Source organism: Hippoglossus stenolepis, chromosome 3 (genome assembly GCF_022539355.2).
Source record: "Hippoglossus stenolepis isolate QCI-W04-F060 chromosome 3, HSTE1.2, whole genome shotgun sequence".
Taxonomy (NCBI): domain Eukaryota; kingdom Metazoa; phylum Chordata; class Actinopteri; order Pleuronectiformes; family Pleuronectidae; genus Hippoglossus; species Hippoglossus stenolepis.
This window is the reverse complement of record NC_061485.1, coordinates 6460918-6474125: the sequence shown is the minus strand read 5'-3', so window position 1 is coordinate 6474125 and position 13208 is coordinate 6460918. Positions and strand designations below refer to the sequence as shown.

Genomic DNA, 13208 nt, shown 5'->3' with positions numbered 1-13208 from the left:
GATATATCCCTCTCTCGGAGTGCAGTGAAATGCGAACAACTCCCTAAGCCCCCGGGCTTTAGTCAGGTATAGGTTGGCCTTATCAGCGTGGGCACTGAAGTTTAATGATGATATGGCTGAGCTTGTCAAACGCACAGTCCACTGGAAAGTGAAGAGCGAGGGCGATGAAGATAGCTTGTCCCTTATGGCCCAGGGCAACAGGTGTGGAAACAGAGCTGGCTGTCCCGCTCCGTATAACAGCGAGAGGTGCTTTACAGAAGCTATTGTCTTACACACATATATGCATGGCTTCACGGGCTTAGTCGGTGGATCAGTAACATCCAGCAGAGCGCCGCACCAGCAGTTGGCTTTCACTACTCTATGCGGCTTCATGAAATATATCCTAACTTGACACGTGATACTTTGCCACACAAAGGAAACGCAAACAAGTAACAGTGTGATATTAAGTCAGAAATGTTATCGCAGTTGGTGTGGTTCCACGCATTTATTTTACGGGATATCTGAATAACTCCTGTCAAATTATTAGTATAAGAAATGTCTTGAATTACAGCAATAAAATCAACTTCCTCCGTGAGGTTTTTTAAAAGCGATTTGAGGAAAACAAACACTTGAGATTTATGTAAGCCAAATATTATAACCCTCTCTGTGCATGGCTTGGCAGTCCCTCCTTTTAATTATGTAAAGTGACAGCCAAACTTGTGCTGTCCCTGAGCCAGACAAGCATGACGTCTTCATTATTCATAGCAAAACCAAAAACATTCAGAACTAGTGCAGTATTTACCAAACCAGACTTTATCCTGGAGCAATTTAGGAAGTTTGGTGTCCTCTAACTTATGTTCTGAGATTATATCAATACAACAGTCACTCCGCCCACACTGGTGCCGTCTGTACAGTTGGAATATCATGTCGACATGTGTCTGAGCCGGGGAACTTTGTGAAGACTTAACCCCAAGTGCACACATACACAGAATGTCATAACACGATTATGATATAACAATGGCAATGCATATAAATATCTGGCACAGCTTAACAGCAACTTTACATTTATTTATATATATATATGTGTGTGTGTGTGTGTATGTGTATGTATAGACCATCAGAATACAATGAACTGCTTCTCACTCAAACTCCATCAACTACTCTCTTTGTAAACTTGCTCCGAGATCTTGACCCTCTGAGAATCTGCCGTGACATTGAGGTAATGTATAGCCGACCAGCGGAGCAGGGTTAAGTGGTCACTGTTTTCTTTTCTGGAGTGGAGCTGAGAGATGTGCGAACATCAGGTCAGATCTCCTGACCTGCTGGCCACCACTCTGCCGAACTACTGACATTTAGAAATAGACGTCCGGCTGCGGGGAGCACACAAGGCGACTGTGGAAGGAAAACTGATGTCTCCTGCATTGGCGGAGAACATAATGAGGTAGTGTGCGTGGCTTAGGTTATCATTATGGATGTGTCATAATGTCCCCGTACCGGGATATGTCCGGTGTTACCCGGGGACACAGCAGGGAGAGGTTTGCAGGACGGCAAGGAGCAGCGCATGCTGCAGAATGTTTGTATAACAAATAATTTCCTTGTGAGTCATCAAAGATGCTGCATATTGTATTAGAATTCCTCTGGAATAAGATTTAGACTGTTTACATTTAATTGTGGGCATGTGTGGCAGACCAACATGGCATATTTCTGTTTCCACATAGCCTTTCTTTTTCTTTATAAGCAATTTGTTGAAGTTGTTTCACTGTATTGGAGTTGCTGGATCTTTAAAGTGACCACTAATTTGCTGTGATTCACAATTAAAGTCTGTGAAATTATGTTTTAAGAATAAAGCAGGAGTAAGGGGGTAAAAGGTGGAATTGTTCCTCCAGCTTCACATGTTGTGCATTACGTAGTGGACAGTGGTAATTGGAGTTGACTGCAGCAGACAGTTCTACTTAAGTGTGTGTGTGTGTGTGTGTGTGTGTGTGTGTGTGTGTGTGTGTGTGTGTGTGTGTGTGTGTGTGTGTGTGTGTGTGTGTGTGTGTGTGTGTGTGTGTGTGTGTGTGTGTGTGTGTGTGTGTGTGTGTGTGTGTGTGTGTGTGTGTGTGTGTGTGTGTGTGTGTGTGTGTGTGTGTGAAGCCCAGTCTCCTGCAAGATTTGGCTCCCATGGCCTCTCGTAGTAATTGAATGCAGAGAGTGGGTGTCATTTGTCCGCTGTCCCTCTAGGGAAGCCACTCCTGCTCTGACAGATTTCCCACCACTGCAAATAGGGCGACTGTTCCCCGGGAGTTTTCCACCGGCTCCTTCTCTCTCCGTCTCTCTCCCTGCTTTTGTGTGAATAATTTATTTACTTCTGTCAGTGATAGAGCAGTGATATGTAATGTGCCTGTGGACGGAGAAGCTAGTTCAGGTTAATTCAAACGCTGGAATGACAGGATGTGATAAATACGCTGTTCACGTTATGTCAAAACACTGAATCCATTCAATATTTTGACAGTTCGTTCACACTGCAACGTGACTGATGTGACACTTTATTCTGACCAGCTGTAGCTTGTACAACAGGCTGTTTCTTAGTGTTGTTGCCTTTTGCAGGTATACACGGCTGCGTTGTCACTGTCCTTTAGTTACTGAAGAAGCGGAAATAAGCTACAAAATAACATCTTAAATTTCAATTGGCACTTGTGGTATGTGCAGTAATGGGTCCATTCTTCCTTTAGTCCTCCAAATAACAGTTTTACAGTCCGTCAGACAGCTTTGAGTGTCTGCACCGACGATCAACGACTCCTCCACTTGCACTTGCCAGACAGATCTATGTATTTATCACAATTTTCTGACTTGCTGTTGACAACTAGTTCGTGAGGAGTGTAGCTGTGGTCATCTCCTTGCAGCCAACAAACTTGTTGACCGTGTGTGTGCTGGCATGTTTTCCCCGTAGCACAGATGTACAGGAAATTGAGAAATCTGACAACCTGACTGTGTTGCTTTCGGTATGAATGCATAAGAGTAGAGTATATAATCCCAGCAGGGCAATATAAGGAGCGACACATTGACAACCATGAGTCTCCCTGCAGGCTGTTGGCTGCTGATGCTTGATTCTTCCTCTGTTTTTCATTTAGGATTAACATTTGGAAGTTATCTTTTGTGACTGTTGTTAATCCCTTCGAGGCTGTGGCCGTGATTAAGGTCTTTATACAAACACCTGACGTGTTTTGCCTTGAGTGCTACACTGAACCCTTCAACGCTCGGTCACTGCAAACCAGGTTTGTTTAAAACGTCAGAAGCAAATATAAATCCACAGCAGTGTGCAGCAGCTCCTGCATTATGTGTGTTTGCAGAAGGGTTTGGTAATTAGCTGCTACAAAGAGGTCTGAGGAGTTACGAGACCCTGGACTAATGTTATCGTTTGGGTTGTTGAGCGAAGCAAAGAGCTCTCTTCGTTGAATCGTCTCAGCTGTAGTGGTAACTCCAGTCTATAATTCAGCCTTGACGGGTCTTTCCGCTTGGCTTTACAGATAAAGCAGCGACCTACTGTCATGGAGACGTATGGATTGCAGGTCAGCTGAACTTTTCTCTCTCTCCTCTCACTCTTCGAGTGGCAGAGATATTGATTCTCAGCCTCATTCTCGCCGAACGTCACTGGACTGTAACAGCTCATATAACTCCAGAGGAACAGAGGAGCGGCTGACACAGAGTAGACCTGCCACAGCCTAACCACCACTGTCTGCTGTATATTTACTCCTCACATAAGTTTTCTGTGCACGGCGTCGGTCTCTCAATATTGCTGCTAGCATTGTGAAAAGTTACAGCCTCTACAGGTTACCAGTTCATGAACCCAAACCTGTTTTGGGAAAGAAGTTTTCTGAACAAAATAAAGATGATGTGAACACTTCCGAAACAGTTGATGGACAGAGCTGGGATATAAAACGTACCTCTGCAGAGGCCCTACAGTCTCTCTCAATCAATTTGCACCAAACTATACACACTCCTACACATCAATTTCCTAAATGTGTCTTATTCTTTTCATCAAGATCCATGAATTTTTCCCTGAGAAAACTGAAAATGATAGATCAATAGAAGCACAGTTAGGAAGTGATACTGTATTCACCTTAAATTTGTTTATTGTTTTACTGTTTGTCAAGAGTTTGCTCATAAGTGAAAAGTTAAAAACCACAACCTTTATTTGGGAGCAACAATTGAGTCTGTTGTCTAAATAAAAATAAAATAAGAATGACATTAATCATGATAATTATCAATATTTACTGAAATGTTTTGTATTGATATGATTTTGTCCATAATGCCCACCTCCAGTGCAGGAAGAGGCTGTGTGCATGTGACTGTAACCAGCTTTATCTGAACAGCAAGTGCAAATGCAGCATTCTGTTCTTTAATACTAATTATGTCATAAATGCTGGTAGTGACAAAGACTTTATAATGACTTTCAAACAACACACATTCACGTGATAATACAACAGAATGTTTTCGGGGTCTGTTGACAGTTCATTGAAATTACTTTATATACTCAAAGCTTCAAATATCGCACGGGAGGATTCCTGGCATTTGTTTTAGTCTGCTTGGAGTAATGGATGGGTAACACCCAGCAGGTTAAACCAAACACTGAAACTTGTTTACAGACACTGTTCGTCCCGGAATTATTAGAGCCAGACGAGAGCAATTAAAACATAAAACATTGTGCTTTTGTTTGGAGCCAGTCGTGCGTTCTGTTTCACACCAATGCTTTTTCATCACTATGGGTGTGTTTTTTTGTGTGAGGGCTTTCTTAGAGGAGGGAAGCACATCCAGTGTACAACAATAAAACATCAACACCCGCTTCCTGTTTACCTTGAAGTTAATAGCATTACATTTAATAACATTGATAAATGCCCAGAATATAATAAATGAGGTCTCAAAGATGTTTTATGCCTTTGGTTGTTAAGCAAATACTTTTGGTCTTAAGCAGCTTTATATGATATAATAAAGAACTGTTCAGTGCAGTTAGCCCTCTGGCTGTTGACTTGCACACTTGGGGAAACCAGAAAAACAACATTTTGCCAAACGTAACAGGATCTAGTTAGAATAAGCTGGAGTTTTTGTTTCCATCGTCATATGAGGGCAGCTCATCCCCTCTAACTAATCCGTCCTGACATGCAGCACCAGTGTTACCTCCACCTTCTGTACTTAAAACACATGACCACCCTTTTACAGCACTCTCGGTAAAGGGCCAGGGGGAAAAGCTGTGAAAATGAAGACGTTTCTTCTAATTTCACACTCGGCGCTTGATCGTTAGGCTCTTATTATGCCTCATTTGCTTCCCTCCACTGGCTGTGATGAAAGAGGGCCAAAGAGGCCATGACAGGACAAAAAGGGGCCCTCCATCAAAACACATTTTGTTTGGGGTCTTTTTTAGCCTGGCTTAACCCTTCCCCCCGCATCACTATCCCCTGCAGTATCCCCTGTCCGCGTCGCTCATTAGCAGCAACCCCCACCTGTTTCCACATGAATTTTATTAAACTGTGTTTGTCCAATCCTCTGCTCTCTGCGGCCTGTCCGCTCTTGTTTAATTGGCCCACAGCCTCCCCACTGCCAATCAACAAGTGGGAAGGTCAATGGCTGCTCATGACCTGGGACCATGATGTCTGTCAGCACGGGCCAAGAGACAGATGTATCCTTAACCCGCCAACAACCGGTAGCTTGTATAACAACACAAGCCACAATTGCTTTGTTTGAAGTTAGTACAGAGAAAACTGACCACACTGAACCACATTTGTGTATCATGAGGTGTACTTTGATTTTACTCATTGCTCAAGTTTGGGAAAGGGATTTCATATTTTTGGCCGCACATCACTCCTCTATTGGATTGGCTCGTGTTGATGGTTTGGGCCGAGCTAAGCCTCACACTCGCTGTGTTTAATTAGGACACGAGAATTAAGAACCAAAGCTCTTCTAATTAGTCGGAGGATGTTTGATAAAATGCTGCTTTTACAACAAGAGGGGTGACTTTCTTCTCCCAACCCCATCAAAAATCTGTCAAAATCCTCACTAAGAGGGCTCTAATTTGAGAAATTATATCAGCTGTGAAGTGAAGAGTGAAGGGGGGGGAGGCAGGGTTAGGGCAGAGCAGAAGCAGCAGAGGGTGCAGCTGATGCAAAGTGGCTCTTGGGGTTTGAGAACAGTTTTTTGTTTTTTTTTCTTGGCTGAGATGCTGAGGTCAAGGTCAGGACCTGCTCAGTAGTTAGGGTGCATGGTGTTTAAAAGCGTGTTTGATCCTTGGCCAATGGGAAGGAAACCACAGAGGTTGCATCTGGAGTCTGTACAGTCAGAGCCAGGACTTGAATGGCTGTGCAGTGTGTGAGCTTTGAAGTAGAGCAGCATACCCGGAAAACCTGCGGTGAAATTTACCCCTTGATTATTCTTTCTATGATTACCTGTGTAATATGATTATGCCAGTTCAGTGTGACTTTGATTGTGGAAATTTAATGTCATGTTTCCTCAATGCTTCACTGTAGTGAAAGAACCTTTCACTACAATGTCAATAACCTATTAAGGTATGTGCTATGAATGTGTCCTATTAAGATACAGTACAATAAAAAAAATGGGACACGCCGTCATATAAACCAGAGCCTCTCTGCACTGTTCAAGTGACTTAACGTCACGTCTCCAGTTTCTTTTTAAGCATTACAGCATGTGAATGATTATTTCAATGCAGGACAGGAAAGGAGAGAGAACATCAAAGCTCTCTGCCTCTACAAAGTAGAGCTTACATATTTAACACTTTCCAAAATTCAAATAGTTCCTGCTGCCTGAACCTCCTTTGAGTTTTTAGAATAGTTAAATACAAATTATATGTAAAATCATTAATTGCACTTTGTCATTTTGATAAGATCAAATGAAAGTAAATTGATCTGAAGATTATATATATATGTATATATTTTTAGAGAGTTGTTGGTCACTTTATTTGCCAAGGAAGCACGTTTTTGTCTGTATTTGCTTGTTTGCTTGTTATCTGGATTACGCACAAACTACTGAAGATGGAGAGATTTCTCAGAGAATAATTCATGGATCACGATTAAAAAATCTGGCATGTTTAGTCGACTGACATTTCTCAGTTTGTGCAATTTAGTGAATTTCTAGTCAAATTTAAATACGGTTTTATGAGGTCAATGTGTTGGCCCTCACTGGAGGTATGCACTCTACTGACTGTCGTTCTAGTTAATGTTTAAAATCTCTTACATTCAGTGACAGGAATGATTAGTTAGCTGTTTATCTAAGCGCCAGGTAACAGATGACATCCGGCTCCTACACTGTCAGTGCCCTAAAACTGAAACTCAGCAGCTTTTCACATAAACATAAAAGATGCATCTCTAGGATATCTTGGTTATTTAACACTCACCCAAAAATAGTAATGAAACTCTAATGTGTTGTTTCTTTCTAATATAATTCAAACCTTGGGCTATTGTTATGTGAAACCATTTAATTTACTCAACTAAATTTGATTAACCTATATTACCTCAAGAAAATGGATGACATGCGTGAAAGGTTGTCTCGCATTTGCACTATGTAATCAGTTTAATTAAAGTTGTGCCTTAATCGTTACAGAGATCAAAGAATTACATGGATGTGAAAACAGTCTTTTTATTGTGGTTAAATAAAAATCTCTGGGCATTTTACGACACTTTATATTAATCGGAAACATAAGGAGCATTTAATGCTTGACAGCTGAATTGCACTTAATTGAATGAATCAGTTTAACTATAAGCCTCAGTTGCCACATTGTTAATCCTTAAATGTCTTTTGCAGAGGAATGAGAAGGAAAAACTATTAATTCACTGTTTTTGTCTGTTTTCTTCCAACAGTGGGAGGAGGTGAGTGGTTACGATGAAAACATGAACACCATCCGGACGTACCAGGTCTGCAATGTTTTTGACAACAATCAGAACAATTGGGTACGGACAAAGTATATCCGGCGTCGGGGCGCACAGCGGATCCACGTAGAGATGAAGTTCTCTGTCAGGGACTGCAGTAGCATCCCCAACGTGCCAGGCTCCTGCAAAGAGACCTTTAATCTCTATTACTATGAATCTGATTCCGACACGGCCACCCGGACTTCACCAGCTTGGATGGAGAACCCCTGGATCAAGGTGGACACCATTGCAGCAGATGAGAGCTTCTCCCAGGTGGACCTGGGAGGCAGAGTGATGAAGATCAACACAGAGGTCCGGAGCTTCGGTCCGGTGTCACGAAATGGCTTCTACCTGGCCTTTCAGGACTATGGTGGCTGCATGTCCCTCATCGCTGTGCGTGTCTTCTACCGGAAATGTCCCCGAATCATCACGAACGGGGCGTTGTTCGGGGAGACACTCTCGGGGGCAGAGAGCACCTCCCTTGTTGCTGCAAGAGGTGTTTGTATCCCTAACGCAGAGGAGGTGGATGTGCCAATTAAACTGTACTGCAACGGAGATGGAGAGTGGATGGTGCCCATCGGGCGCTGCATGTGCAAGTCTGGGAACGAGGCTGTGGAGAACGGGACAGTTTGTCGAGGTATGTTTTGTTTTCTTAAATACATTTTCATCATATCTGCTAATGATAGAATCCATACATTTATGTTGGGTAGTGCACTGTCCACTGTACGCTGCTCCAGGGATCTCTTCATTCCAAATCAGTTGATGATCAAATAATGGTCAAATAATGTATGAGGTATAAACTGAAGCCATCAACATATTTCCATGAAAATGAACATGACCTCCTGCTGTTTTTCAACAGACATACACAGTGAAATTTGGCAAACCAAAGGTTTTTTATTGGATTTGTCTACAGAGCATGTTCAGTTATGTTCTTCTGAGCTCCCATAAAAACCTCATCCCAGGTGTCCAGCCACAAATCACAGCAGCTTGTCAAAGAGGAATTTTTTTATTATGTTTCCTCTTCTGGAGCACATCTATAATTGAAAATATACGATACAAATAGATGAAACTATAACCCTCTTATCTGGACACAAATCATTTCCTCAATGCACTTTTGAGTGAGTTTGCCATTTCAGTAGGTGTATGCTCTTTCTTGCACGACAACATTTCAGTCCCTCTTTTAATAATATAAGAACAGCAATTTTGAACATACAGACTTTCAGTGCTAATCTTTTGTTGGCTGATGCCTCCTTCTGTCTTTGAGCACAAAGAGGATATTTTTCCAAATTGCCTGCATTTACCTGTCAACTTGAATCCCTCACAGGGAAATCGATTTGGCTCTTTCAAAACATTACTGTGCCCAACATTTTCCGTGTGCCATGGCCTATCCCCACTCTGGCAGGTGGTATTTGGTCAACGTGCTCGGAGATCTTGATCGCTCTGAACAGCATCACAGTGTGTAGCCTGCAGTCTACAGCCCAGCACAACAAACCACCCACCTGCGTTATGGACCGATGTGTCGCTGCCTCTCCAGTGTGCGCCTGTAATTACAAGCATCCCCCCAGTCACTGTGTTCTGGGAGGGGAAATGGGATGGGTGCCGCCTCTCTCTCTCTTACACACACATTCACAAACAAATACACTGCCAGGCCCTTCAGTGACTGCTAATGAGGACAAGCACCAGGCTCCTTCTGAAGGTATACAGACCAATGAGGGGCACATGACGACAGCTACCCTGCTGGAGCAAACCACTCTGAATCCACATCCACGCATAATTACACAAATCTGCTTGTTTTCTGACCTACATGTAATTCACTGCTGGTGCTGGATATGAACATCTCAGGGGTGTCCTCAGTCATGGTGTTTCTTTTGTGCTAAACGGGATTATACATTACATGGTAGCCGCTCAACGGGGAAATCATGTTGAGCCATTTTATCTCCTTGCAGAGCAGGGCATGGGACTTTTTCAGCCTGGAAAAATATGTAGCTTCCATTTCGGGAACATGCTGCCTGTTCACTTTTCCTAACCTGCAGAGCACTGGCTTTCTAACTATCTTCACTCACCCCATGCTCTTCATCAGCTCTACTGCTGTCGTGAAGACTGTAGGTCAGAGCACTGCAGAGTTCACAGACAGACTGAAGGGTTCCTGACAGAAGCACATATGTGGAGGTCGATTTCCAACATTCTTACCATCACTGTAGATGTGCATTAATTCAGAGGCCACCTCCTTCAGAGGATGAGGTCTTCAGGGCCCGTAAAGGCTGAATTGAAATGAGACCGCCCGGTCCTTGGAGGATTTCCTTTTTGCGTCACCAGGTTTCCCCCTCCCTCCCTTAATGGTGCATTATTAGCTACTTTGAGCCACTACATTTACCGGGAATGGAAGGATGCATTTGGTGCCTGCGTTCGAGGGAGCATTGGAAATGGGAACGTCCTAGTCACGCCGCTGTGATGCAATCCATCCTCAAGTGCAGCTTTGGAAGCATGCAGCCCTTGAACAGACGCAGCATCTCCCCTCCCTTCTCATGTGATTGAGTGTCTGAATATAAAAGCTTTGCGAGAAGGAGCCATTGTCTGAGAATGCAACTTTGGAATTTAGCAAAATGCAAAAGGCTCCAATAGTTGCTCCAGTGCAAACAAAGGAAAGAAAGTAAAACCATTAGATAAAGGAGATATTAGTCTGCGGTCCCTCCATTGTTCGGAAGCCCCTCTTGATGGAAAGCTGCCACCAGTTGGTCTGCACTCGACTCATCTTCCTGAACAGCGAAAGCTGATATCGGTGCTTGGAACTGTGGTCAGTCTCTTCATTTCAAGTGCCAGTAGAGGGATATGGAATTGATCTATAAAAGATGCGCCTTTGCCTGCTGATATTATTGGGTAATGAATTGATTAGGGAGAGGTGCCCTCAGTGGGTTTGTAAGATATCCCCTTTCATAGCTAGATTATGGAGCCACAGACAGTATAAAGCTACCAAAATGAAAGAGACGATTTGTACTGGAATATTAATAACACAACCAATGCTTTGTTCCAGCATCTCCGCAACTAAACGTGTAATTACGCATGTAACAATTAAATCCTTGGCAGGGATCCCGGCAAATAATTATGCTGTCATGAAATCTGTCAAAATATTGACGGTATAAGGGGGTGCTTACATCAAATTGCGGAGGCCCTTTCCTCTGCGATTGTCTTACAAGTGAGATTAAGTTTCTTCTCTAAGAAGTGATGGGAGTGAAGGAACCACACCGGGGCCTTTCAGCAGAGACGGCCCTGAAAAGAGAGATCTGATTTCCCTTCAGAGCCTTGAGGAGATGGTGCACCACACAGACACATGAGGTCCTGTTTGCCCTTGCTGTTCACTTCAGAATGAAAAGAATTCCCTTCAGTGGGGCACAAAGAAAGCCATGTTCATGGGTGGAATTGCAAACTCCCTCAACAATGCCCATGTGTGTTTTTCCACTGTAATCTGATCATCTAACCCCATGCTATTGGGAGTTCAAGGGTCTCGACTGTGGGAGTGTGGCTCGTGTTATGGAGCAGCGAAGATTCACATGGAGACAATCTGTCACAGCAATAACAACAGCATGATTCGTGCCCTGGTTATGGTTTTGTAAATTACTGTATTTAGGAAGACAAAAAAACCCATCATAAATCAAGCAGCGCAGATTGTGTGGCCCAGTGGCCCAGATTTGAAGCTAGAAAAGTCAACGTATCACATCACACAATGTGACAGAGGAGTGCAAGTGTTTCATATTCTGCTTGTCCACTCATGTAGTGAAACCACCGGTGTAAGAAATGATTTTGATGCCCAAACCAAGTCTGTTGTCTGAGAAAGAGAAATTCTTTGAATTCTTGGATAGTGGAAAGAAGTGAGAGACATTTGAATATATCACATATTTTGCATATGGTAATTTTTTCGACAATTTTGTCCTTGTAGGGTTTCAAAAATACATTCCAGCCTGTAGAGTAAAATCCTAAAAATAGATAGTGACATTGTTTATAATTAACAACAGCCACACCTCCATCTGTTTTACTGATGCACACGCAAACATACCTCTTAACTCACAGGAAGTGGCTCCCTTCCAAGATTCAGATGTACTTTATAAAGGGCATAGCAAATTCTGCTGCACATGCACGACAGACTCCTTGGAGAGTCACTAAGTCACATGAATGATAAGCATTTGAAGTAGCTGTGTGCAGAATTCGCAACCACGCTAGGACCTGTTTTAATGTCAGTGTCTTCGTGAGGTCGGCATCAGTAGTGGCTAGTAGCTGCTTGGAATTAGATTAAGGAGGGAAAGGCTTCGGTAATTCTCCAGCTAAATGTGGTTGTAGATAAAGAGAGTTAGGGGGATCGAGTGCAAAGGTAGGTGCCGGGCAGACATGATTGGATAGACATGATTGCATGGAAAAGCGGAGGGGAGGAGGTGAAAGCAGGAAATGAGTCCCCCTAACCCACTGTCAGAATCCCAATTATTGCAGCCTCTTCGTCTGGAGAGGGTTTAAGGGTTGGAAATCAGCGTAGCACAGACAAATCCACGCTGCTGCCTTTTTATTTCCCTGGGTGCCTCTGTCTTTAATGGCAGCTCTAATTGACTAACAGCGCACGTGGGGGAACAGCCACGCCGATGACTGTTTGACTGTCCTCTGCGCTGGAACAAGGCACAAAGCAAAACAAAACAAACACACCCCCTCAAGGCTCTTGCTGCATTGTGCATTGTGCAAACAAAGATGAAGGGAGGTTTGCATTGGGCCGCAGTGAAGAGAGCGAACGAGGAGAGGGGGGGGAAAGAATAAGAAATGGAGAGGGGGACCAAAATGTCAACAGTCTGCCTACACAATCTGCATTCATGCAAAATGATGTTGATATGAAAGCCGCACTTCTTCTCTCAGATTCATGGCTGCTTCGTTTGCTGATACGAGCTGTTTAGTTAAGCACAAGGACTACAAATTAGCGCCTGAACAGATGTTCATTACTGCGGCATTTGCCTGTTAAATGGCATCTTAGACAACATGACTTAATTTCCATTACTGATCTTTTCATTTAGTCCCAATAAAGAGTCTGTGATGTATATTCGATAGAAGTAGCTTCTTTGGTCTGTACACAGCGTCGGATGTTCTAACAGCAGGAGGGGAACAGGCAGAGCTCCAAGACGTGTCATTCTGTCCGCAGAGGCCCCAGGGAACATCCAGAAGCCTTTATTCCCTCTTACCCACTGAGATGGGGTTTCAGTATGGCCAGGTGCTTTTTTTCTGTCAGCCAGTCTTCTTTTTTCTCTGTGTTCTGCACGCTGCACACATCCATACAGCAGGGGAGAAAACAAAAAAAAAGTGCAG

The 13208-nt window shown here is 43.3% G+C and overlaps 1 protein-coding gene across 7 annotated transcripts in view; it reads left to right on the top strand.

Moving 5' to 3' along the window:
• The window catches only part of ephb2b (eph receptor B2b), a 123605-nt gene that overhangs the window by 48582 nt on the left and 61815 nt on the right, over positions 1-13208 (top strand). For all 7 annotated transcript variants that reach the window (XM_035152128.2, XM_035152130.2, XM_035152126.2 and 4 more), the window contains exon 3: positions 7827-8511. In XM_035152128.2, the coding sequence (XP_035008019.1) occupies positions 7827-8511 (685 nt within the window). The remainder of the gene's footprint in view (positions 1-7826; positions 8512-13208) is intronic.